Source organism: Mercenaria mercenaria, chromosome 1, assembly GCF_021730395.1.
Source record: "Mercenaria mercenaria strain notata chromosome 1, MADL_Memer_1, whole genome shotgun sequence".
Classification (NCBI taxonomy): Eukaryota; Metazoa; Mollusca; class Bivalvia; order Venerida; family Veneridae; genus Mercenaria; species Mercenaria mercenaria.
Window position 1 is genome coordinate 16,249,461 of NC_069361.1, and position 27,866 is coordinate 16,277,326.

The 27,866-nt window shown below is 34.5% G+C and overlaps 1 protein-coding gene across 6 annotated transcripts in view; it reads right to left on the minus strand.

The window, feature by feature from the left end:
* LOC123544894 (pleckstrin homology domain-containing family D member 1-like) overlaps positions 1-24,253 on the minus strand; it is a 49,337-nt gene extending 25,084 nt beyond the window's left edge. For 4 of the 6 annotated variants that reach the window (XM_045331026.2, XM_045331027.2, XM_045331024.2 and 1 more), the window contains exons 1-9: positions 24,041-24,253; positions 17,956-18,049; positions 15,660-15,749; positions 6,327-6,403; positions 5,452-5,543; positions 3,998-4,050; positions 2,928-3,022; positions 1,605-1,698; positions 1,159-1,331 (exon numbers count right to left, since the gene is read on the minus strand). In XM_045331026.2, coding sequence (XP_045186961.1) covers positions 1,159-1,331; positions 1,605-1,698; positions 2,928-3,022; positions 3,998-4,050; positions 5,452-5,543; positions 6,327-6,403; positions 15,660-15,749; positions 17,956-18,049; positions 24,041-24,195 — 923 coding nt within the window. In that variant the 5' untranslated portion in view covers positions 24,196-24,253. The remainder of the gene's footprint in view (positions 1-1,158; positions 1,332-1,604; positions 1,699-2,927; positions 3,023-3,997; positions 4,051-5,451; positions 5,544-6,326; positions 6,404-15,659; positions 15,750-17,955; positions 18,050-24,040) is intronic. The other 2 variants (XM_045331023.2, XM_045331030.2) reach the window with 2 other exon arrangements.
* Between the last annotated feature and the right edge of the window lie 3,613 nt (positions 24,254-27,866).

The window sequence follows — 27,866 nt, forward strand, 5'->3', positions numbered from 1 at the left end:
TGGTGATTCTAGGTCAAATACTTTTGGAGCTATGCGCGACACAACATTAAAATGACCAATTTTTTACTAAGTCAGGGGCCATAACTCCTACATGACTGGATGAATCCAGACGCGAAACCCCAGGTGCACAACTGCACATGCTGACCAACATTCCTGTAAACTTTAGTGACTGTAAGTCAAATACTTTTAGAGCTATGCCCGACACAACATTAAAATGACCATTTTTTTACTAAGTCAGGGGCCATAACTCCTACATGACTGGATGAATCCGGATGCGAAACCCCAGGTGCACAACTACACATGCTGACCAACATGCCTGTAAAGTTTTGTGACTCTAGGTCATATACTTTTGGAGCTAGGCACGACACAACATTAAAATGACCAGTTTTTACAAAGTCAGGGGCCATAACTTCTACATGACTGAATGAATCCGGACGCGAAACCCCAGGTGCACAACTACACATGCTGACCAACATTCCTGTAAAGTTTTGTGACTCTAGGTCATATACTTTTGGAGCTAGGCGCGACACAACATTAAAATGACCAATTTTTACAAAGTCAGGGGCCATAACTTCTACATGACTGAATGAATCCGGACGCGAAACCCCAGGTGCACAACTACACATGCTTACCAACATTCCTGTTAGGTTTTGTGACTCTACGTCAAATACTTTCAGAGCTACGCGCGACACAACATTTTCGGAAGGACGGACAGACAGACAGACGGACGGAAGGACAAGAGCAAATCTATATGCCCCCCCCCCCGCCCGCCCGCCAAAGTGGTGGGGGCATAAAAATGAAAGAAATAAAGTACAAAGAGGGTTTGTTCGTTGGATTAAACATCGTGCCGACACAATTCAGGTCATGACAACTTTCCAGCTTTGATGGTGGAGGAAACCCCAGGTGCCCCTACGTGCATTATTCAATCACTGGCGAAAACCTGGGTAGAACCAACGACCATTCATTAACCAGCTGGATGGCTTTCTCACACGAAGAATTCAATGCCCCGAGTGAGGCTCAAACCCACATTGGTGAGGGGCAAATGGTTTGAAGTCAGCGACCTTAACCACTCGACCATGTAGGCTCCTTAAAGACATGGTAATCATCAGAAATATATTGTATTCTAAATTTTCTCTTATTGCCACAATTTGTTATAACCTCATTTCTGCTTCTGCTTTCTCCTGTTGCAGTGATTTTGTTTGTTCTTCTATCTTTCTTAATTTGGTCCTCATTTCTTCTTCTGTCTGTTCTTTCTCCTGACTTATCTGCTCTGTAACAGACTTCTGTCGCTTCAATGTTGCCACAATAGATTCCTTTTCTGTTGCTAATGCCTGCAAAATATAACTTTATAGTGAAACCCTGGAGAAATTATCAGTTTTTAAGGATTCAAAACAATAAATACAGCTAACAGTTTTCTCTTACGGTAGTATAATTATATGACATATCTGATAAAACAAATTTCAGCAATTTTTTCATTTAACATCTATCTTGTGGTCTCTGTCCATTTTTTGATATTTTTTGTTTGCATCACAGAAAACCCTGGGTACCAGAAGCATATTGTTCATCCCTTTGTGACTTTGAGCAATCAATGTATTACAATATACCTTGAGATCACTTTCCTGTGCACTGAGTTGTTGCGATAGTTCAGATCTTTCTGTATCCAAAGTTTTCATGTAACTCTGCATGTCCTCCAGCTCACTGCAATACAAGGTATTTAACACTTTACCACATATTTAGCATATATACACACAGTCATAAATGAGGAATGTACCTAAAATACCCATAAAATCGTTTTTCAACTGTTCAAAGTAATTTGGCTTTCTTAGCAACAGAACCAAACTGTCAGATATACACCAACCACAGAAAATTACGTTTGACTTTTAAAATACTCTCCTTATTGAGCTGACAGGTTGTTTCTCAATTTCAACTAATTCAAGGGCCATAACAGAGTGAAAAAGACTATCTGGCTTGTAACTGCACTTGGCCAAGATAACATGCCCATAAACATTCTTAGTTCAAAGAACAATGAATAAGAACTGCTACGTTATTAAGGGGACACTGTCAATTTGCACACTTTTAAGTAATTCATGGGCCATAATTCTAACAAGACTAGGACAATCTGGCTGGTTATCAAACTTGTCTGAGATATTACACTCATAAACATTGTAACCAAGTTTGGTGAACACTGATCGACGAAGAAGAACTACTTGAGTTAGAGAGCCACCACTTCCATTTTTGCAACTTTTAGTAACTGAAGGACCAAAAGTTAAGCCACTAGGACAATCTAGATGGATATCAAATTTGGCAAACATATTATGCCTATTAAAACTGTGACCAAATCTGGTGTGAACACTAGATAAGAACTGTTCAAGTTAGACAGCAGACATTGCAAATTTACACCATTTTGAATAATTCAAGAGCAATAGATCCAGAGACTTGGAGGATGCAGCTGGTTATTGAACTTTGCTCAGATAATATGCCTATAAACATTGTGACCAGGTTTGGTGAATACTGGATACAAACTACTTAAGTTAGAGAGCAGACAATTTTTGTGGACACCTTTTGCCACCACAGGGGATACTAGAATAAATCCTGTTTCAAGGATGTATAAAAACAAAGCAAGAATGTATTACTATTATCTCTATGTTACGTATTTATTTGAAACAACAAATTTTACAGATATGGTGGTAAGCAACTGGTACTGTAGATCTTGTTGTTGCCAGCCAATGTTGCCATGTCAGTACAGGTTCAAATCCCGGTTCTGAAACATATTAGTTATCATTCTCAAGTTTTAATGGTTTATTCTATTAAAATAAAATTATAACATTATACAAAGCAAAATGCATTACTTGGACAGCAGCTGTGTCACTATTCTCGTGTTCAGTACCTAACATGTTCACCACTACTACCAACTGTTATCAGCTTACCTTTTAACCTTCTCATAATCTGTTTTCATTTCTTCTGCAAAACTTTCCATCTTCGCCTTCTCTTTCTCCAGTTCCTCATTCAGTCTCTCCAGCTCCTGAAATGAAATAAGAAGATATAATACACAGGTAAATGACTATTTTAATGGAAGTTAGGGGCTGGAGTTTTCTAAACAGAGTGGGAAGATAGAACAAATTACTCCTTCATGGGAAGTTAGGGACCAGAATTTCCTGACATAAAATTGGAAGACCTTTATTATTTCCAAAAAGGGACAAAAAGTATTTATTGGACAACAAAGTCTAGAAAATATGCACCTGTCCACTTCATGCTGTTGACATAAACCAAATTTCATTTAATCTGGATAAAAACTGTAGATGTTGATTACGAAGAAAGTGTGATGGATGGACAGACCGACAGTTCAAACTGTAGTGACTCTTCAGAACCAGGTGCATAAAAATCAGCTGACATGAAAGCTCTGATAATATGTACATGTCAACTTCATGTTGATGATGTGTACCAAGTTCCATTTGAATTGGATGGATTTTTACTGTAGGAGTTGAGTACACAATCGTCTGATGTTCTCATGTAGTTTTAATATTTGAAAGTCCATAAAATGGCCATAATTCAGAAAACATATTTAGACATGTAAGCCCCAACAAAATGTGCATGTCCGCTTCATGTTGATGATGTATACCAAGTTTCATTTGAATCAGATGGAAACTGTAGGAGGAAGTGTAATGCAATGTACAGATGGATGGACAGTTCAAACACAATATGCATCCTGGATCTTCGACACTGGAGGCATAAAAATTGTTTGTTGTAAAATTGTCATTGAAAACATTTCCCTTGTCATGATAGCAATACCTATTATGATATGATCTTGGTTGGTATGTGTGTGCTTCCTTCTCGCAACTAGTCAGGCTTCACTAGTATATTCAGGTTTTATATCACATATGATAATTTGCTGTATCATTGTCTATTTATAATTAAAGTCTGTTCAATACAACTTATAGCATCTGGAAAATTACTTTGGTGAGATGGGAGCGATGTTACATAGTTACTCATCACTTACCCAAGTCTTCTCTTTTTCATCAGCCAATTCCAGGACTTCAGACTGCAACCGATCTAAATGAACAAATTCATATATATGTGTACACCTTGTATGGTACAAAGAGTGGTCCTATGTTACGGGGTAACTTTAAAAGAGCCATAACTGTGTCAATCTTACATCAACTTTAAAGGGGCTATAAGTGTGTTATACTTACTCTTAAATTTAAAGCAATAGATAAACATGCTACATGTCTAACCAACACTGAATAGACGAAACATACTATGGTCTAACCAAGACTGCCAGAAAAGACAAATATATGCAAACATACTATGGTCTAAACAACACTGCCTAAATAGACAAACATACCCAAGCAAATATACTACCTTCTAACCAACTCTGCCTGAATAGGCAAACATACTACTGCCTGAATTATGAAAAATTCTGTGGTTTAACCAACAGTGCCTGAATAGGCAAACGTACTATGATCTAACCAACACTGCCTGAATTGGCAAACATACTATGACCTAACCAACACTGCCTGAATCGGCAAACATACTGTGATCTAACCAACACTGCCTGAATCGGCAAACATACTGTGATCTAACCAACACTGCCTGAATAGGCAAACATACTGTGATCTAACCAACACTGCCTGAATTGGCAAACATACTGTGATCTAACCAACACTGCCTGAATTGGCAAACATACTGTGATCTAACCAACACTGCCAGAATAGGCAAACATACTGTGATCTAACCAGCACTGCCTGAATAGGCAAACATACTGTGATCTAACCAACACTGCCTGAATAGGCAAACATACTGTGATCTAACCAACACTGCCTGAATTGGCAAACATACTGTGGTCTAACCTACATTGCCTGAATTGAAAAACATAGTACAGTCTAAACAACACTGCCTGAACAATCAATTATTCTACGGTCTAACCAACACTGCCTGAATAGGCAAACATAGGATGATCTTACCAACACTTCCTGAGTATGCTTTAACAAAAACTGCCTGAACAGACAACTATATTACAGCCTAACCAACACAGCCTGACTAGACAAACATAGTATGATTTCGGAACAACAGATTCCTCTTTGCACATCATATAAAGCCTATATATTTCAAAACTCAAATCTATTTTCATTAAAATAACGAAACAAATTTCTGGTACATTTTAGGAGATATGACAAACTCAAACTGTGAGCAGAAAACTTCTCCTCATATGAAAATACAAAACCGATGTATGAATTGTATATTTAAGCAGCAACATTTTACAAAGATAGAATTATTTTGTAAATTATTGACCTCATTTAAAATACAACTTTTTGCACTAAAATCCTTGGATTGTAACAGATGTACCAAGCAGCTGATGCTTTAAAGGGGATATTTACAGTATTTTTAAGTATGTTGCCATATTTAATTGTGAATATCACAGCAGTAATCATGAATGTACAGTAGCATTATTACCAAAGTAGTCCTGTTTCTGTTTGGCCAAGGTGAGACCATGTTCCTCCAACTGCCTAATCAGATCATCTGACATCTGCTGGTTATCCCACGTTCTGATAAACAACAAGACATTCTGATAAACAACAACAACAAGCCCTTATAGTACTATACATACCTTTACATATCCTAAGACACTACAACATGTAAAGTTGTTTTAGCATGATCAGTACAATCTGGATTTATATTAACTGTATCAGTGGAGATATTTTTGTCTGATGCACTTTTTCCGTCGCAAGTATTTTCCCTAATTTCTCTTTAAATATAAAACAATACCATTGACATCTTTCTTTGTGTTTAGTACAGTACTTGAATTTTAATTACTTTCACTTGGGCAAGTTTGAATATCTAAAGATAGTGTAAACTCGCCCATAACTGGAGTGAAAGTTTTCAACATACTTGTCTCTATAGTCTGGCATAGAATGTATATTATATGACACTGAAAAATGAAAAAAGTAAGTGAAATTAAGTATTATATTTTGGTAAAATGACAAGAAGAATGTTGATTTTCTCCATTATTTCAAAAGTGTTGAAATGGTTAACTCCCTTTTACACAATAGTTTTGGTTATTTATTAGGATACGTTGCAGAAATCATATGTCAAGAGGTTTGTTCAACTGAGCACTTTCACAGTACCCATATTTTATGGACTTTTGAGAGAATTTTTTTTCGTCTAAACTATGTGAACGAGTCGCTTTATACATTATTTAAATAATTATGTCAAATGAAAGAAATAAATTCTATTATTATTAAACTAAATCAGCAAAATAAAGCACTGGAAGGATTTTGTAAGAAGAGACTACCAGTATCTATCATATGTAAAGTTCAAACATTACTCACATTCGTTTGGATTTCTCTAGTACTGTGATCCATTTATCTCTCTCATAGTCATTCTCTGCTGCCAGTGTCAAGTTTCCCTGGCAAATGTAAATATTTATAAATTTTCACAAAAAATAATAAACAAATCTAACAAACAAGAACTGTCAAAGGAGACAATGCTCTTTATTACATGTTTTTCAGTGAATTATCTAAATATCAGAGTGAAGTATATCTGGTACTTTCACAGTGAAAAATATCAAAGATCAAAGATATTTTTCAGTGGTAAGAAACTATAAAAGGGTAAATTTAGCCAAAACATGAAATTAAAAGAAAGTTTGTTTGTTTTACATGTAAGATCAAAACATCTTTCACTCAAGAACACTATATCTTACATTTTCACATGTGGACTTGTGGCGTAGGCCACTCATGAAAATATTGCATCTGGTGTTCACTCATGAAAGATATTACACTGGAACAAACAAATATCCTCTATATACTGATAGATATCTAATAGTGAAAAAGGCAACAATATGGAGAAAACAGAATGTTGTTCATCATGATCATGTGAAAACTTTTGTTTCTGTAAACTTTAGCATAAACCAGAACAGTGTTGGATTAGCAACAATATTTTCTGTAGTGATACTGTGATGGCAGGAAATATTTGGTGCAAGAGTTATGGACCTTGTCATACATGAGGCTGGTGATGATGAGGAGCAAATTTTTCAAGTTTGTGAATCAAAGCCCTAGTGTAAATTCAAAAACAGTGAGAAAATGGACACAGCACAGACTAACCAAAATCTTGATACAGACATGGGATCAGGGTGTTTGGGTAGTAAGTCCTCCTTGTACTTTGTACAGTTGAGCCAACTAAACAGATTAAAACACACTATTGTCATTCTGTCACTATTTAAACATCTTCACAGTATTCATATTACTTTATTGGGGACACAATGGATTTTGAAGTTGTTAGACAACTTATTAACTAGTTTACATTATATTCCTAACCTAAGCCACTTATTACAATAGTATAACATGCATGTCCTCCTCATTTCTTATTATACAATTCAATTTTCAGTGCATGTTATCAAAAGCACAGTCATCTGATAGTCTGAAATACAACATACTGCTATACTCTTGCAAAAGTATCACCAGAATTATTCTTTTTGCCAGTTGTTGTCATTTTACTGTCAGATGTTGAACAATGTTTTTTTCATACATTTTACACAAATAAAAGATGTGAAGTATTTGATACTAAAATATTTCTTCTTTAAAATCTTGAATCCTATTAAAAACAAGAGCTGTCTGATGACAGTGCACTCGACTATTCGAAGCATTGATTGAAGAATGGGGTCAAAATATTTCCACGGATATTCAGACAAAAGAAATAAATAGATTAGACAAACAATGTTTCTGTATTTCTTTGATTTCGATAAGTCTTGCACTAAATGGCAATCGCCTCAGTCACAATCAAATGCATACTTTTTAGGTGCTCTATGTTATACACCCAAATTTAAAAGTACATGTTTATATATTCTGTCTTCAACACTTCAGGAGTTACATATCACTACCCAGTTGCAGGTAAAACTACTGTCAGGTAGCTGATGTACATATAAAACGAACGCCATGCTGTCCAATAACAGAAAAAAGGCCAAAATTCAGCGTTATATTGTTTCACCTTAAAAAATGTGCTTTTTGTCTTTTCATTTTAATTAAAACCTGAACCAGCAAGACCTTTTTGTGCTGTTTGGTTTACAGGAAAATTCGTCTTCTTTCAGCTGCAAGTTATTTCAACTGTCTATGTTACTCACAACAGAAGTTATGTACTGAAGACTGACATGACCGTTTTGTTATATATTTTGCCTTTTTGCTCTTCCTCATATCAGATAATGTGATTTCATTATAAAATAATTCTTTTTTTACTGTCTTATTTGTCTCTGTGTGAACTTCAGTCTACCTTCTTCTGAAAATAATAGCATTCTTTCAGGTGGAAGTTTCTTATCTCCTCAAAATTGACTCTGAACAGACAATGATAAATGCGCCAATTTTTTTGTCCTGTCCGTAGACACCTATTTTCTTTGTGAAGGATGCAATATTAGAGTTTAATCACTGTTGGTATGAAAGCTGCTAGGATAGTGTCTAAGTTGATAAACATTAGACGGAATTAAGCCGGGTTATATAGATATAAATAGATGTTGAATTGCAAAATGTCTTGTCCGTAGACACATGTCTTGTCCGTAGACACTAAAGAAACAAAGTTTTTTTGACAAATATCATTTATAAAATCATACTGGAGCTATTTATCAAGTTTCAATGATACACAACACTTAATGTTTATACAAAATATAGAATAAATATATTTCTAATGTAACTTACTTCTTCCAAATGCAAAATGTTACCCATTTATTCTTGTGTGTACAATCTGAATCTGAGAAGTACAATGGATATAGAATATGTTTTAATCTTATACATGACTTATATAAATCTTAAAAGCTATCAAAAAAGGAATAATACATTTCTTTCTAACCCTCCCTTTGTTATGGCAAAAACAAGGCATGCAGTGGAAGTGTCTACGGACAAGACATTGCACAAATACTATTCAATATATTTTCTGTTTTCAATAAAAACCAGCACTGGACCTTAGAAATATATCAAGAGTTCTTTGAAATAAATCAAGAGACTCTGAAATGCAAAAAAACCCCAATCTTTTACAAGTTAGTAGTAAAACAGAAAGAATGAGAAGATAGAAGCAAAATCATTTGACATTTGGTCATATTCTAGTGGAGTATGGATCTATTGTTAGTCATGGTGTGGGCTGTCCACTTTCAATTTAAACATTTTGTTATAATCCACTCAAGATGGCATATTTCTGTGCTCTTCAGGGCCAAGATATAATGGTGATTGGTTTTCAAGATTTCATTCTATTCATCTGCCTATCAACTTTTATTCTGTAACTGACTGAAATCACATAAAATTGAAGCAGTTTAAATCATCTTAAAAAAGAAATTACAAGCAATTTACTACGTGATTACCGTAGTCTCCTTGCAGCTTTCTCCCTTTCAAAAATGAGAGCTATTTAGATTTGTTTGTTTTTGGGGGGTTTAATGCCTTTTATTCAACAGAATTTCAGTTATGTAACTTAACAATTGTTAATTGATTCTGTACTGTACAAACATGTTCTCTGCAAGTAACTGCCAACTTCCCCACATGCATCAGAGGCAGAGGTCTAGAATTTTGAAATCAAAGTTTGATTTACGATTTGAGTTACTAACATTTGTTCCAGTATTTTTCCAAGAAAATAATATTAATATAGGTGATAACATGAAAAAAAGTAAATGTGATAAAAAGATAGTTAAAAAACTTTGTCTCCGGTCGTACTATCTTACATAATGGAAAAACGTCAATATTAATCAAAAATATTACTGGCTAGAAAAAGAGAATGTATCTTGGGAATTTTAAGAAAAAAGCATAATATGTAAGTCATTAGCTGACTCAAAACTAAGTGATAAAAACTTATCACAGTGAACATTTAATTATTCTGTAAACTGGTTAAAATTCACAGGAATTTTATTTTGCAGGACTACTTAAAATATTAGTATGAGTTATGGATCTCACAGAATAAATGTCATATAAGTATTTTACAACATACAGCTATTTAAGCAGTCAGCAAGGGAGTTTGTTTCATTAGTTTTCCATTTAAGACACAGTTGTAATCTTTTCAAGATCTTGTTCTGAGCTATAAGTTTAACAAGTTCTTCCTACTTTTTTAATGTTTCTACTTTAATGAACATGTTTAGATGAACTCATAGAGTTCATCATGTTAAACTTTGTGTTTATACTTTTTTACCATTTCTTGATTGATATGGTTGATAACAGCATGTTATTTGCCTCAACAAAGTCTAGTCAGGTGGTTTCTTCCACCATCCAATTTCAGGAAGATTGTGGTTTATTTTGTTTAGTTAAGGTTAAAAGTTATTACAGATAAATAAACATTGTCTAAATGGTGTACATAACAGGCTGCAAGGTCAGTTCTTAAGCCCGCTAAATGCATGAGCATTGATCAGAAACATCATTACTCTATCTGTCTTTTAGACAGAAATTATGGTCAAATGTCTTGTCCGTAGACACCAAGCTGAAGGAGAATTTTAACAGCCTATTTCAGTGAGGATCCTTCCAAGTATCATTATTTTTAGTATATAGTGAAATATGAAAACAATTAGTCCTAATTTATGTAAGCAATAGCACAGAACTTGTCACATAATGACATTTTGATTTAGTCACAGTTGTTCAAATCCTTCAATTATTCGAAGACACATTTTGAAGACCGTCAATTATACTTCTTTTCATAAATTTGTTTGTTATTTACTTGTTCTTGATCATTTTAAACATAAAAAGTTCAACAGAACTAAAAGACTGTCTTCTAAAACCTATGCAGAAAGCACTTGGCGATGATGTCTTGTCCGTAGACTTTTTGGGTAAATTTCGGCTTTCATTTTAAAATTGCGATATCTCTGCCAAACATAGTCGTAATCACAAAAATGAGACCATTATTTAAAGAGAAATGACTGAATTTTTAGAAAATAACATATTTGAGTTGAATAAATGCATTTCAAAACGTATGCAAAAACTGAAAGCAAGTAGTAAACAAAAATTTCTAGAATTTTGAACTTCAAAAGAAGATAATAACTACAAATCTTTGTGTAATTTATTAGTTTTTGGGGTTTTCTACATAACTTTTATGTACCTTATCATGTGGTAACAATTTTGTTGGGTCTTAAAGAGTTATTTGAATAAAACAGTCCTTTAAAAATGGTCATGTCTGTTCTATTTTTTCCCTGAAGATTCATCTTTATATCGAAAAAAAAATACTGTCGAACTATCAGACAGCGACAACTACCATTGTTTTTGTAGAACCAAGGTATATGGTAAATTAACATTTCAAAATAAAAGAGTTTTACAAACTTTTATTTTTGACCCCAAGTGAAACAAAAAAATGCATTTGATTGTGACTGAGGCGAATGTATGAGCCAATTTCAAAGTCCAAAAAGGGCCATAATTCAGTCAAAATAGTTACGTACTCTTGCCTACAGATGGAAATCATAATGATAAACAAGTGTTCAAAGTTTAAAAGCCATATGTCAAATAGTTTTGACAAAACATGGACTTGTATAAAAAAAAAACGAACCAATTTCAAAGTCCAAAAAAGGCCATAATTCAGCCAAAATAGATGCAGAGTTATGTTCTCTTTCCTACAGATAGAGACTATTATACTAAACAAGTGATAAAAGTTTCAAAGCCATATGTCAAACACTTTACAAAACATATGAAGTGGTACAAAAAACTTAACCAAGATTTCTAAGTCAAAAGGGGCCATAATTCAGCCAAAATCCTTGATGGAGTTATGTACTCTTGCCTATAACTGTACATGGTGATGGTAAACAGATGTTGAAAGTTTCAAAGCTTTATCTCAAAAGACTTTGTCAAAATATGAACTGGTACAGAATATTAACCCAGATTTCTAAGTCAAAAAGGGCCATAATTCAGCCAAAATCCTTGATGAAGTTATGTGCTCTTGCCTATAACTGGACATGGTGATGGTAAACAAGTGCTGAAAGTTTCAAAGCTTTATCTCAAAAGACTTTGTCAAAATATGAACTGGTACAGAATATTAACCCAGATTTCTAAGTCAAAAAGGGCCATAATTCCGCCAAAATCCCTGATGGAGTTATGTACTCTTGCCTATAACTGGACATGGTGATGGTAAACAAGTGCTGAAAGTTTCAAAGCTTTATCTCAAAAGACTTTGTCTAAATATGAACTGGTACGAAAAAACTTAACCAAGATTTCTAAGTCGAAAGGGGCCATAATTCCGCCAAAATCCCTGATGGAGTTATGTACTCTTGCCTATAACTGGCCATGGTGATGGTAAACAAGTTGTGAAAGTTTCAAAGCTTTATCTTTAAACACTTTGTCAAAATATGAACTGGTACGAAAAACTTAACCATGATTTCTAAGTCAAAAGGGGCCATAATTCAGCCAAAATCCTTGATGGAGTTATGTGCTCTTGCCTATAACTGGCCATGATGATGGTAAACAAGTGTTGAAAGTTTCAAAGCTTTATCTCAAAAGACTTTGTCAAAATAAGGACTGGTACGAAAAACTTAACCAAAGTGTGACGCCGACGCCGACGCTGTGGTGAGTAGGATAGCTCTACTTATTCTTCGAATAGTCGAGCTAAAAAATTATGAAATAAATTGTAGTTTTGCACAAAATACAGAACAGTGTGTGTGACCGCCATAGGCACTAGAACCAGTGCACTTCATATCCAAATGAAAACTAGAAAATGCTTTTGTAAAAAAGTGCATGTCTCCCCCAATGCAAAGTCCTATAGGCAAGAAGTCAATAGGGGTCAGGAGCGAAAGTCAAAGAGACACTGATGGTTGGCTGCAATAGGGATCATCTACTTGGCATGTCCAGTCATCCCGCTAAATTTCAACACTCATGGCCTAGTGGTTCTCAAGTCACTGTTCAGGCTCCTGTGACCCTGACCTTTGATCAAGTGACCTCAAAATAAATAGGGGTCATGTACTCTGCATGTCTAATCATCCTATTAAGTTTCAACATTGTAGGTCAAGTGGTTCTCAAGTTATTTCCCAAAAATGATTTTACATGAACAGGCCACTGTGACCTTGACCTTTAATAGACTGACCCCAAAATCAATAGGGGTCATCTACTCTGCATGTTCAATCATCCTATGAAGTTTCAACATTCTGGGTCAAGTGGTTCTCAAGTTATTGATCGGAACTGGTTATCAATGTTCAGGCCCCTGTGACCTTGACCTTTAACGGAGTGACCCCAAAAACAATAAGGGTCATTTACTCTGCATGAACAATCATCCTATGAAGTTTCAACATTCTGGGTCGAGAGGTTCTCAAGTTATTGATTGGAAATGGTTTTCCATGTTCAGGCCCCTGTGGCCTTGACCTTTAACAGAGTGACCCTAAAATCGTTAGGGTTCATCTACTCTGCATGACCAATCATCCTACGAAGTTTCATCATTCTGGGTCAAGTGGTTCTCAAGTTACTGACCGGAAATGGTTTTCAACGTTCAGGCCCCTGTGACCTTGACCTTTCACAGAGTGACCCCAAAATCGTTAGGGGTCATCTACTCTTTATGACCAATCATCCTATTAAGTTTCAACATTCTGGGTCAAGTGGTTCTCAAGTTACTGAACGGAAATGGTTTTCAATGTTCAGGCCCCTGTGACCTTGACCTTTAATAGAGTGACCCCAAAATCGATAGGGGTCATCTACTTTGCATGTACAATCATCCTATGAAGTTTCAACATTCTGCGTCAAGTGGTTCTCTAGTTATTGATCAGAAATGGTTTTCAATGTTCAGGCCCCTGTGACCTTGACCTTTGACGGAGTGATCCCATAATCAATAAGGGTCATCTACTCTTCATGACCAATCATCCTATGAAGTTTCAACATTCTGGGTCAGGTGGTTCTCTAGTTATTGATTGGAAATGGTTTTCAATGTTCAGGCCCCTGTGACCTTGACCTTTGATGGAGTGACCCCAAAATCAATAGGGGTCATCTACTCTTCATGATCAATCATCCTATGAAGTTTCAACATTCTGGGTCAAGTGGTTCTCTAGTTATTGATCGGAAATGGTTTTCAATGTTCAGGCCCCTGTGACCTTGACCTTTGATGGAGTGACCCCAAAAACAATAGGGGTTGTCTACTCCAGCAGCCCTACAACCCTATGAAGTTTGAAGGTTCTAGGTCAAATGGTTCTCCAGTTATTGCTCGGAAATGAAGTGTGACGTACGGACGGACGGAAGGACGGACGGATGGACGGACAGGGCAAAAACAATATGTCTCCTGGGGGAGACATAAATATTCAAACCATATTTCATACCCTGCATCTCTAGTCTGTTTTCTCCATCAGATAAGTTGTTTAGATCTACATTGATCTAGTGCTGCATACTTTGGAGTTAACAGGTTCCCAAAACGATGAAATCACCCTACATTGGAACTTCTTGGAACAGTGAACATTCTAATTCCACATCACAAAACACATATTCCAAGAACAACATTTGGGTAAAAAGCAGGTATCTCATATGATGACATGATGTAGGTAAACAAGTTAGACTAATCAACAAGAGCTGTCACAGGAGACAGCGCGCTCGACTATTTCGATGTTGGATAGTGAAACTGGGCACATCTGAGGAAACTGGAGCTGTCTCTGGAGTAGTTAATGAATCCAATGGTGGATGAAGATATTGCACAATAGCTTGAGTCTGTGTCAGAAATATTAAGTAATAAGAGAGGTAAAGATAAAGTGTATCAAAACACTATATAAGTCTAATTCTAAATAAAATGGGGACATAATTCATAAAATATTGGTGCAAGAGTTATGCACCTTGTGTCATATGATGTGGGTGATGATGTGGAACAACTACTTCAAGTTTGAATCAAATGCATTTCGTAATAACTGAGAGAGTGAAAATGCATCAAAATTAACCTTAAATTCTAAGTAAAAGGGGGCATAATTACTGAAAAATTGGTGCCAGAGTTATGCATCTTGTGTCATATGATGTGGGTGATAAGGTGGAACAACTATTTTAAGTTTGAATTAAATCCATTTAGTAATAACTGAGATAGAGCGAAAGTGTATCAAAACTTTAACCTGAAATTCTAAGTAAAAAGGGGGGATAATTCATGAAATATTGGTGCAAGAGTTATGGCCCTTGTGTCATATGATGTGAGTGATGATGATGAACAACTACATGTACTTTCAGTCTGAATCAAATCCATTTAGTAATAACTGAGATATAGTGAAAGTGCATCAAAACTTTAACCTAAAATTCTAAGTAAAAGGGGGATAATTCATTTAATATTCATACCTTGTGTCATATGATGTGGGAGATGATGTGGAACAACTACTTTCATTTTGAATTAAATCCATTTAGGAATAACTGAGATAGAGTGAAAGTGCATTAAAACTTTAACCTGAAATTCTAAGTAAAAAGGGGGGTAATTCATGACATATTGGTGTGAGAGTTATGGCCCTTGTGCCATATGATGTGGGTGATGATGAGGAATAACTATTTTAAGTTTAAAGCAAATCCATCAAGTAATTACAGAGATAAGGAGAAAAAAGAGAAAGTGTAAAACAACTTTAACCAAGGTGGGGACGCGGAAAAAGGCCGACGCCGGGTTGAGTAGGATAGCTCTCCATATACTTCGTATAGTCGAGCTAAAAATCATGACCTCTGCCTAAACTACTTTGACGTCAATATAATAGGAACTGAATACAATGGCTGCGTAAATATTTTGTGTTTATTTACCTCAATTTCCTCCGAAGAGATGGTGAAAGCTGATGGCTGGCCTTGCTCCTTACTTACACTGATACTACACACACCTAATGGTAGTGCTGCCTGAAAAAATGGCATTAATGCAGTTGTCATGTAAACATGCATTCAGACTATTTCATCATGTTTTTTTTCCATAATAATATTGAACACTGATACGCAAAACAAATGGTATATTAAAGAAGAGTTATCAATTTCTATGTTACAAATGTATGTATACCACTCTATCAGAAAGTAGATCACATGCTGATGATTTTCATATTCCTAATCATTTGGTTTATAGCTTATTTATCTTAGCTTAACTGGGACGAAAACCAACATTGAATCAATCTCAAGTCTGCTTACTGGAAAAATACTGACCAGTGTTACAACAAGGTACAGTTTTGGCCCTTACCAGATTCAAATCAGCACCCTCTGGGTGCAGCAGTACAGATGTGTTTAAACAGATTATTTGTCAGACAATGCATCCTGAAGTGTCTAAATCAGTGTTTTGATATATATTTATATATAATATATTACATATATACTACTCTGACTACACAAACATTTCATATGATAAACACTGATATGTTTCACCCCTGTGTTTACAAAACATGTCAATTAAGATCTTGAATGTTCTTTAGTATCACCTTTCAGATATCAAATACTCTCAAACACACATTTATATACAAACAAGGACTTTTTACTTCCTCATTTATCAAAATTGAAGTGCAGGTAAGTCGATAAAATAAAGTCCATTTTGCATTACACGGTAAAATGAAAACAAGAAACGTGAGCTATTGAATCTCAAATAAGCGTTTTTCCAAATTTCTTTTGTAAGAGAATACATTTCCACAGTAAAGAACAGGAAAATCAAAACTTTAACACTGATCAAGACAGCCTATATAGAGTGAAGCTGACACCCTCAATTTCATTACATAACATCAATTCTAGATCTGGAGCATTTAATATATATTTTGTTGTTACTTGATCAAAAGAAAGCAGCAATGGTGGCAGGGAAAAATAAAACAATTTCTTTCTTTTTTTGGATTCATTATAGATGAAATACTAATACTTGTACAATTAATTCATGTTGACCTAGATTTTTCTCTTCAAATACACAGGCTACCCAAACACTGAATTATTAATTTAACAAGGAAATAAACTGTGCTACATGCTGAAGTATTAACTCCAATTAAATCTACTGATCAAAAGGAAATGTTCCTGGTAAGTAATGAATGCATGACAGATACACATGGCTGGTATCTTCCTATTACATAGCCTACTTCAAAGTAACCTACTCTATAATTATGTACAAATTACCTATTCCATTTTTTCTAATTTTCTTTTTTCAAACTGTTTTCAGTATGTAGTTGGATCAGTTTTGTTGTAAATTTCACAAAATACTAATATTTTACTAAAATCATTAACAGTTTGCTGAAATCACCAGTCTGAGAACATTTTAATAAAATCACAAACATTTAAATAGAACCATTTAGATAACAAAGATACATGTACTAAATTTTACTGAAAATCACTAACATTTGGAAGAAATCACTAAAATTACAATGAAATCAATATTATTATATACCCAAAGATACAGCTTGTATTTCACAATGAAATATGAATCCTGTATTGTACCTCCCTTATTGTATGTTGCCAGACTACTTTCATAAATATGCACGAGCTGACACAGTTATTATTATATAAATAGCACACACAAAAACATCACTCACTTCATTTTAACATCAACAAACATTTAAGTTTGATTACAAATATACAAAAAAAACAACAAAAAAACGAGCTGTTCGTAAGACAGCACGCTCGACTTTTCTCAGTGCTTGACTCTGAAATAGAGCTTTGCCAGTAAAAAAAAATCAAAGATAAAAAGGGATATAACCCTGTCAAAATTCAAATCAGAGTTATGGGAATTGTGTCTCCTGATGTAGACTTTGATAGTAAATAACTTTTTTAAGTTTCAAGTCAATAGCTTTGATAGTAACAGAGATATTTGACATTATCAAAAACTTTAACCAATGGCAACGCCGACACCGACGCCGGGACGAGTACAATAGCTCTACTTTTTCTTCGAAAAGTCAAGCTAAAAAGTGGATGTATATAATAAAAGGTCATAAAACGGATGGATTTTGCAAGGATGGATCACACTTGGCGCATGCTCATTTCATGAGATCTGATCTAGCAAAATCCACTTGAGCCGAATACAGCATCCCAAATAGAGCTACTGTTATAATAACCACATTTTATTTTACATGTACTAAAGTCAGTAACAGACCTTTGGATTGACATTGAAAAAGTTTCTTCTAGGGAAGTCCTTCCTCTCTGTCTCTGGATAGTAAAACAACCATCCATCTCTCACCAGAAAAAACCTGCAAAATATATTCACAGATATTGAGAAACGACTGTCTACTGCTACTACAGGCCTGTACAAAGTAACCAAACGACCATATACTGTTATCAAACTACATATGTAGTTATTAAATGAGTGTACATATGACTTTACTCCAGGACTGTACACAGTGAGTTATTAAAGGCATATGCCAGAATTCCTGTATATGAATGGGCAAAATTTTTCCCATTAAATTTTATAGAATTTCTTCAAACTTTGGATATTGAAGAACAATCATCTAAGAAACCAAAATATGCAATAAAAGTCACAGGTCACCGGTACTGAAAAAAGTTGTCTGCCCTTGAACATTGCATTTTTGGTTTCAGCATGCAAAATCTTGAAATTTTGGGGGAAATACCTGTTTCAAGGGCAAGTAACTCTTCTATTGCACATTTTGGTTTCTTAGCTGATTGAAGAAATTCTATTATTGGGAAAAATTTCGCCCATCTCGTATACAGGAATTCTAGCGTATGCCTTTAAAGGAAGTAAACATGTATTTACGGCATGTAAACAGTTACAGAAAAAATTAAATCCTTTTCTTATTTATCATTCTTTTGTAAGTAATTCTCCACCTTTATCTTCAGATGTCTTTTACAGAATCTTGCAACATCATAATGTCAGGTGAAAAAAGAAGAATTGAATACTTCTGTATTTCAGTTGAAAACAAAGGCTATATCAACTGCAAGAATTCAAGAATTACACATACATATTTAAACTTATTTTAACTGCAGTTTAAATTACTTTAAGGCTGGACAATTCAAAGTAGGATTTTGTCATAAATTGAATCATTTAAATCTGTAAGCGACAATGCACAGTTGATCAGTTTATGTTAATTCTATTTCTATTCAAAACAGGTTCTTTATAGTGGTTATAATATATAAAACATTTCTGAAATAATTTTCCTTTTTAAATTTTGTAGACAGACAAGCATAAGTATACAACTGATTTTTATCTTTTTTCTAAAGCTGCTCTTTCATCACAATAAGTAATACAAGCTGAACAAACTGTATGTAAACTGTCCGCCAGAAAAATGATATATAAAGACAATATGATGTGAGCGTTAACTTCTAGTAATGATGTAAAGATTAGCTTGAGGTGACTGCTTTTTTATCTTCGTACATTGCAGTCTACATGGTAAATTCATGATTAATAATATTACATACATTTATACCTTCACATACATTCAACATTAGTCAGTCAATGCAACCTATATATCTGAAAAGTAGAACAAGTCAATTTCTCTCAACATAAATGCCATTTTTTTGTTATTATAAAAAGATTTTAAAATAGAAAAAGAACCTTCTGTGAAAATGACAAAAGCTATATGTTTTGCTACCATGAATGACTATATTATTCTTTGTGATCAGCTCCCTTTTTTCAAAAATTGAACATTATATAAGCCCTGATTTAAATGCCAGAAAAAAAAGGCCTCCCAAATATAACATTTTAAGACATGAAATTACAAATAAAGATATTTATATAATACATTGTTTTTCCGTAAAACAAACAGATCAGTCAAGAATGTGGTATATCTTGAGATAAGGTCAGTAAATGACATTTGTAAAAACAGACATAAATGTCATCAAGCTGTGTCAACATTAATTGCTATCATTATCATTATGCTATAAAAACTACTTGGCATGATGCACCTCACACGCCACTTTGCTGCAAGGTGATACATCTCCCATAGCTATGTAACACAATCGTAACATTTATTACCTCATACTACTATTTACAAGAAAATGATACGTCTAACAGAAATCTGCTTGTCCATCACAAAATACTTAATTAAAATATGTACAAGGAAGTTTATTTATAAAATAAACAATCTCAAGTTCAAATCTGGACAAAATTGAGGAAGTTGTTTTAATTTAAGTTCTCTTATCAACCAAACAATGTCTAAGTTAAGCAGTGAATACACATGTGTTTGACATTTTATTACAAGGTGGTCAATACTGTTACATTAAAAAGTGTTTTGATTCCCAAAGTTAAGATATCAACGACAACGGTTGGATCCTCATTTTGAAAAAAAAACAAAAACAAAAAACAACAACAACTCACAGAAAGAAAGAGTTGTTTTACATGAAAATTGAACAGAATGTATATTAACCTGTAAAAACGATTGTCAATTCATCTAAATATGCAATAAATTCGGGAAGAGGACTGCATAAGTGGCTAAACTTTCAGATAGTCCAACACCTTTAAAAATCCACCGTTTTCTAAAGACCTGTTCCATATCTTCATTTTAATGCATTCGCAATAATGCCCCAGTGCTGCCATTTCATATTACAAGATTTAACATGTTGTTATTTTTATTTCCAAATGACATTCATTTTTAAAGAGAAAGAAAATTTCATATGGGACAGTACAGTAATATATATATATTCTTTTTGCTTTAATGTCACACCGACACAATTATAGGTCATAAGGCGACTTTCTAGCTTTGATGGTGGAGGAAGACCCTAGGGACGGGCACATGGGTAGAACCACCGACCTTCTGTAAGCCAGCTGGATGGCTTCCTCAAATGGAGAATTCAACGCCCCAAGTAAGGCTCGAACCCACATCGATGAGGGGCAAGTGATTTGAAATCAGAGACCTAAATCACTTGGCCACAGAGACCCAAAATATATATTTAGACAGGTAGAATGTTGATAAAGATGTTGTTCATTAACCAAATATTTAATATTTCTGTAGTTTAGCAATACACCGCTAAACTTTCAGCAAAAATACAGAACAATAGCCATGAAAAGGATACGTCTTTTATTCCTAAACATAACACAAAGTGAACAGATTGTATTCATAACACTGGCAAAGATAATTTATTTCAAGGAATAAGTTATATAAAAGTGAACAGCTACAAATGTAACTGTTTGAATGCTGCTAACATTACTGGTTTGAATTATTTACATTTCCAACATTGTTCTCTCTCAACAATAACAACACAATAAGGCTGCTTTATGTGTAACAAACTAAGGTAACTTTGTGTGTAACAAGGTAAGGCTACTTCATGTGGAACAAAATATGGCTACTTCATACCTAACACAGTACGGATCCGTACTCTATACAAGCCTGTTAGGAGTTTTCTAGGGGTATGGACCTCCGTGTTTCCAGAGATTAAGGGTTATTTACATTTCAATAATAATTAGGGTATTCATGTTTTCCACACATTTGGCAACTGTTCCGAGATACAACGGACAATTCCACAAACAGTTTCTTTTACTTATCTTGGTTAACTGATAATTAATCAGTTCCGTGCATTATATCTTGTTAAATAATAAAATAAAAAGGTGCATATTATTATGCCTAATTTATCTTTTTCTGCTGAATTTCAAATACTGTGAAATCATTATTATTCATGGGGATTAATTTTTGTGGATTTCGCGGTTCAGCTCAACCAAGAAATTCAGTCCCAACAAACAAATTATGCCCACGATAATATAAATTGTACTCAATGTCACCAGAAAAGACACCATAGTCCATAGCCATCCTATCTGGTTTCATAGATGTGTGCATGCGGCAATACTGACCTGCAGCTTTCATGTAGTTTATGGAGGCTTCATCAACGATAAACTTAGGTATGCGTCGGAACAAAACCGACTACAGCATTTCATTCAGACATTTACCTGTGGTTTGTTTATGACATGCTCGTCAAAGTAAAAGTTGATACTAAAAATAGAAGTTTGATGTGTTATTTGATTTTTTTGGCCCCGTTCTGCAATGTTTATATTTACTGACATGTAGTAAACTAGTACTAGTCTACTTTGGGACTATGAAATGTTACATATTAGTTGCTAGATTTAAAGGATTGAGCTACACACAGTTTACTTAAAACTCCAATCAGTATCGATATATTAAGAATAAATCTCCATTCTAAATGGTGCCTTAATTCTTATCAGGGGATGAAAATCCCCAAGACGGGAATGTTCGTATATAGTTATTCGTCTTTGTTATCTGCATATACTGAGGCAATTTTTTCAATGTCTTCCGGTTCCATTTTATGTGCGGTTGTCTGCATGAGTCACAGAGCACCCCAAATCAGTCACAGAAATTCATAAACCATGCGGACATGTTTTTTTAATTCTTTTTCCATTTGAAAAAGTATGTGCAACTGAAAAATATTTTTTTAAACAGTAAGGATGTGTAAAGGCCATCAAGTTTCTGCGCTGAGTGCAAACAAAAGAGAAAATCCGTAAACCAGTACAAGAGTGCCAAATGACGTCACCATGACACCGGTTTCCTGTAAATTTTGCAAAGTATGATACTGGCTGTAACAGGTATGATGACACTTAATGTAAAACTTGCTGTTTTAAGTGAATAGGTTCTCAATTTTCAATTTAACAGACACTTTGAAGTTTCTTTTGAATAGTGAATAGTTTCTTTGTAAAGGATATATTAACGATAAATCCCCATTCTAGGTGAATTCATACCGAGCTTAGCTCGCAAGCAATTGCGCAAAACGCAATTGCAAGCGCGTAGCTCACCTTACGGCAATGTGTAGACCAATATAACAAAAGTGTAGTGCCGAATGAGGCAAAGTGATGTAGCTGAAAAACCTTCATTGACGTCAGGGGGCTGCCATTATTTTCTACTTCGGTCAAAGTCGGGAAAATTTTTTTAATTTTTTTTATTTCATATTTGAGTTACAATCTTTATATATTCATTTAGGTGTCTTTATTTTATTTTACGAAAAGCGCACCCTAGCGGACAGGTGCTCACAGGAAATGCTTTCTTTGCAGTGAATACAGAACTTCATTTGATTGCTGAATATTATCCATCACTCAAAAATAATGCAAGAAAGATTTCCAGTTGGTAGAAAAAAATATTATTTTCTTTAAAAAGATGTCATTAATAAGAATAAAGCCACATGAACGCTGCAAATAGGTAATGACGTCACCGTGACACAGGCTTTCCATAAATTTTGCAATGTATGCTATTCGCTGTTACAGGTATGATGACACAAATTTTTTTTTGGCAGTGGCTATGATTACGGTACCGTAATCCTAGCCTCCAATTCTAGGATTACGGAAGTTCCGTATTCCTAGACAATCCTATGAGGGTAGGCTAGGATTACGGAAGTATGTAACAGGCATCAAGTATATGTTAGAACATGCATAAATGATGTTGTAAACTTACTTATTTCACTTTAAACAGCGATTTTTCATGCCTGTCGTACATACGGGTGTTGATTTCGCCCGATTCTATTTGCACGGAAATCTAAAGTGACAGGCAAAAATCAAATCATAAAATTTAAAGTATGAAATATATTTGTTAAAATCCTTTTGAGATATCATTAAGAATATAATCCACGTTTGTCTGTCAATTTAAAAAAAAACAAAAAAAACATTTAGTATGGTTTTGGAAAGAAAAACTTATGAATACGGGTGTTGATTTCGCCTTTTTTTCGTGGAAAACTCGAGTGACAAACAAACTAATCTCATAAAATTTTAAGTATAGAATATTTTTTTTTTTTAATTTAACATTAACCCTCATATTTCTATACTGAATATTTCCGCGCCGCCATAAATATATCGATTAAGTTTATACTTACCCAAAATGGCGGATCGATAACACGAAATACACGTAACATTGTAGGCATGAAAAAATCGCTATTTTCAGTGAAATATGTAAGTTTAAAAAATCATTTATGCATGTCCTTACTTATTTCCGTAATCCTAGCCTATCCTCATAGGGTTGTCTAGGAATACGGAACTTCCGTAATCCTAGAACCGGAGGCTAGGATTACGGTACCGTAATCGTAGCCACTGCCTTTTTTTTTTCTTTTCAAGTGTCGGAGTGAATAGGTTCTCGCAAATTATTTTGAGCAGTGAATAGTTTCTTTGTTGTTTAAGCTATGCTCGCTCAGAGGCTTTGCCTTTTTCATATGATTAAAAAACCAACTAGAATTGACTCATCATATTCTCTTCACTTTTTAATTATCATAAAAATTTTGAGTTCTGAATAGAAACATACCGTCTCATCCATTTTGATTGTGCGGAGCGTTTCAGTAAGACTCCGTAAATTTGAAGACGATTCTTCCAGTCAAACAAATTGTCATCGTGTTCTGGCATCCCGTTCATGTCAATTCCATAGCGTTTTGCAATAAATTTCTCACATAAACATGTCATTTACCGACTTGGCTGTCTGCATTTCTTCACTTCCGGGTTAGAAAATCGAACTCATTCAGCGGCTTGTTGTTAAAGCAAACATCTAATGATATTGATTTGTGTAAATATCGAATAAAAATAATATAGCCATCGACTCATCGGATTAATATTTGAAACCATATTTTTTCAATCTAATGGAGAAAATGTGCATAACTGAAATTTATAAATGCAGTAAACACACGCCATGTACCCGGATAATCTTAACTCTGTTCAGCGACCCTAACTCAGTGCCAACATGGCGGATGTAAAACCGATACAACTTTGTTTTCTGTGTACTATTACGATGTATAAAGGAATGTTTCTGTTGTTAAATCTATATACATTGATCAAGTGTATATTTATTTCAAAATGTATCATGTTAAATATATCAACCCTTGTGATTTCAGGTGGAAAAACGACGAACAAGGCAACTTTTTCAATGAAAACTTTTACAAAAAATCTTTAAAAATACTTCTATGCTTTTGATGCCTCGACTATTTTGTTGTTTGAAAGCAAAGATATACTGCTTTATAGGCCCGTTTACACTATGTTGTTAACCCACTGCATGCTGACACAATACATGTTCAAATGTACTGACAGCGAGAAAAGGGATAAAAACCTAACTTTGATTTGATAAAAACCGAACTCAGTTTACATAAGGAATGGATAAAAACCTAACTTACACGAAAATGTGTGACGGATAAACACCTAACTGACTAATATTCTATAGAAATGAATGAGTTGACATGTACATGGTCTGATTATTGTAAACATTATAAGCGGTATTGTCTTCAAACTTTGTCATTAATTTTACAAGATGTTATATGTATGCCCACTACAGTCAAATATATTTTCATAATTTTAATATTATGCAAATAGCAATGTTTGGAATAGTCTGGAAAAAACCCTAAAAAATAACTCAGTATAAAAGTCAAAATTATTATATTTACATAAGAAATTATTTAATACCACCGATGTTCGAAGTTCTGTAGTACCCAACCCTTCCCCCCCCCCCCCACACACACACACACACACACACACACACACACACACACACACACACACCCCACACACACACACACACACACACACTGTTTCAGAAGAATTGTGTTTGTTTCAAATCTTGTATATCGTATAGTGTAAGAGATTTTTATAGAGGTGCTAATGGAATATTTTTGACGGTAAATAGGGAAGAAAAGTGTGTATGTGTTGTGTGGTAGGGGTGATGCATGGATTGACGGGACAGGGGTGTGGGTAACCTTACATTTTTCACTTGTCCACGGACACTTAAAAATCTACTTGTCCATTGTCAAATTTCATTTGCTCTGATTTGTAATATTAAACCTTCATGAAAGCGCAAAAAGACTAGAGATCGAGTTCTTTATTTAGGACAATGAAAAGAAAAGCATATCACAGTAACTGCGGTAAAAAATAAGCTGTTGAAATATTTGCCTTTTAACGTTTATAAAAGTCTGAAATCGCGTAAGCAGTGTTCGGGATCTTTTGAGGTCATGCCCGAAACACTGCCCACGCAATTCTGCAAAGCAAGATGAATTCAGAGAAAGACTCTTAAAACGTTCCGACTTGTTTTAGTCATACTTGAGATCTCTGTGTGCTTTTGGCTGACTACTGGGTCAAATATTTCCTTTGACAGTGACTTATTGTCTCAGCAGTTAGAATTCTACTTACAAACTTGTCATAATGCTTTTTTTTAAAAAGTTGTTTACGTTTCTGATGTCTTTAAATGTCCTTTTAGTTCTCTGTGTGTAACCCTTGTTTTCCTTTTTTAGTTTTAGTTACAGAATGCTATATGCTGATGATGCAAATATTGTTCTTCGGCTACTTTAAGTAGTTCTTATGTTCCCTTTAGCATGTATATGAATTCTTCTTTTATGTTTTTTTTTAATGCATGTTGTACAATGTGACTCTTCTTATTTTTGTGTAGTGTCAGATAATTTTTTATGTTGCTTTAAATGTGCTAAATCTGTATGTGGTAAATTACCTTTTTCATTTTATTTGCTAGTACATATGTGCTATTTTGTTTTAATGCGCTGTAACATGTATGATTTGTGATTTGTTACTTATCTACTTAGAGCCAGATGCTTTATTTGCTTTAATGTGCTTTAACATATTTGCATTTTATCACAGCTGTTTTACTTATGTTGAGCTTATTTACATGTGTTTGTCCGAAAATAGCTTTAAGCTAGGGTTATATGTTTATACTTTTCCAACGTTAAATAAATCTTCTTGTATCTAAATCTTCTCTGATATTTTTTCATAGTTACCGAGTTACAGTGTGCGCGAGACCAAGTAAAAAAACCCATTATCTTTATCACCTCCATACACTTGAAGCAACACACACTCTGAAAAAGTATGCTTGTCCACGGACACACAGAATGAAAAATGCACTTGTCCGCCGGCAAAAAAACAAGAGTCGGATAAGTTGGACATAGGAATACCACATCCCTGCAGGGGTGGGTAGATCAAAGAACTTCGATCATCAGCAGTCCATAAAAAAGCACAGACGAACAGCCGTTTTCGTTTGGTTAGGTGTTTATCCATTCTAAGTTCATATTTATCCAGCACTGTTTCCTATACCAGTTAGGAATTATCCTCAAATTTAAACCCACCTCATAATCAATACATTTTTTAAGCTATAAAAATCAATTTCAAACTTTGATACTGTTAAACATTGTCAAAGAGATATTTATGGAACTAATACATTTAATAAGTAAGGTCTTACTGCAATTTCTGGTACTTTAAAACAGTTAGAAACATAAAACATGTTCGTTTTGAAGACTTTTTTGAGTACATTTTAATGAATTCCGACCACATAATGTGACACTTCGATTGGAATATTTAGTACACAAGACATTTTATCAATACAGGATATTATTACTATCAAAAGTTTTACGCTAACATTGCATACTCACATAAAAACATGAAAAAAGACAAGCAAATTAACTACATACATCGTCTTTCTGTCAGCCAAGTTGGCACTGAGTTAAGGCCGCTTAACAGAGTTAGGATTATCCGGGTACATGGCGTGTAATACTTTTGCGTAAAATGCGGTTGTCACATTTTTTGTTACAAATATGAGATCTATTAGATCTATTTTCTAGTTAAATCATATTTTCAATTATTGTTTTCGTAAATAGTTGTCATATGTTCGAGTATTTGATTAACGTAGTGGAAATTTTTACTGAAAACCCATTGTTTTCATTACCTTCCTTTATGGCCCAGACAATGTAAGTTCGTGTAACGTATTTCTAATCATGAAATTATGCATACCCTCTATTTGGACAGCTCTTCCTGTTTCTTTTTCTGTAAACAGGGGAGATAGCTAATGACAATCATGTTTTCCAAGCTGTGTTTACGTTGCCTTCCTTAGTACTCGAAATAGTTCATTTATCCTTGTTATATTATGAGAACCAGGTTGCTCAAGTACGACAGAATGTTTAGTTTCTACTATTTCATATAAGCTCGATAACTTAGGTTTACTTTAATCACGGATTGGGGCCTCCGTGGCCGAGTGGTGTAAGGTCGCTGACTTCAAATCTCTTGCCCCCCCATCGATGTGGGTTCGAGCCTCACTCGGGTTCGATCGAACCTCACTCGGGGCGTTGAATTCTTCATGTGAGGAGCCAACCAGC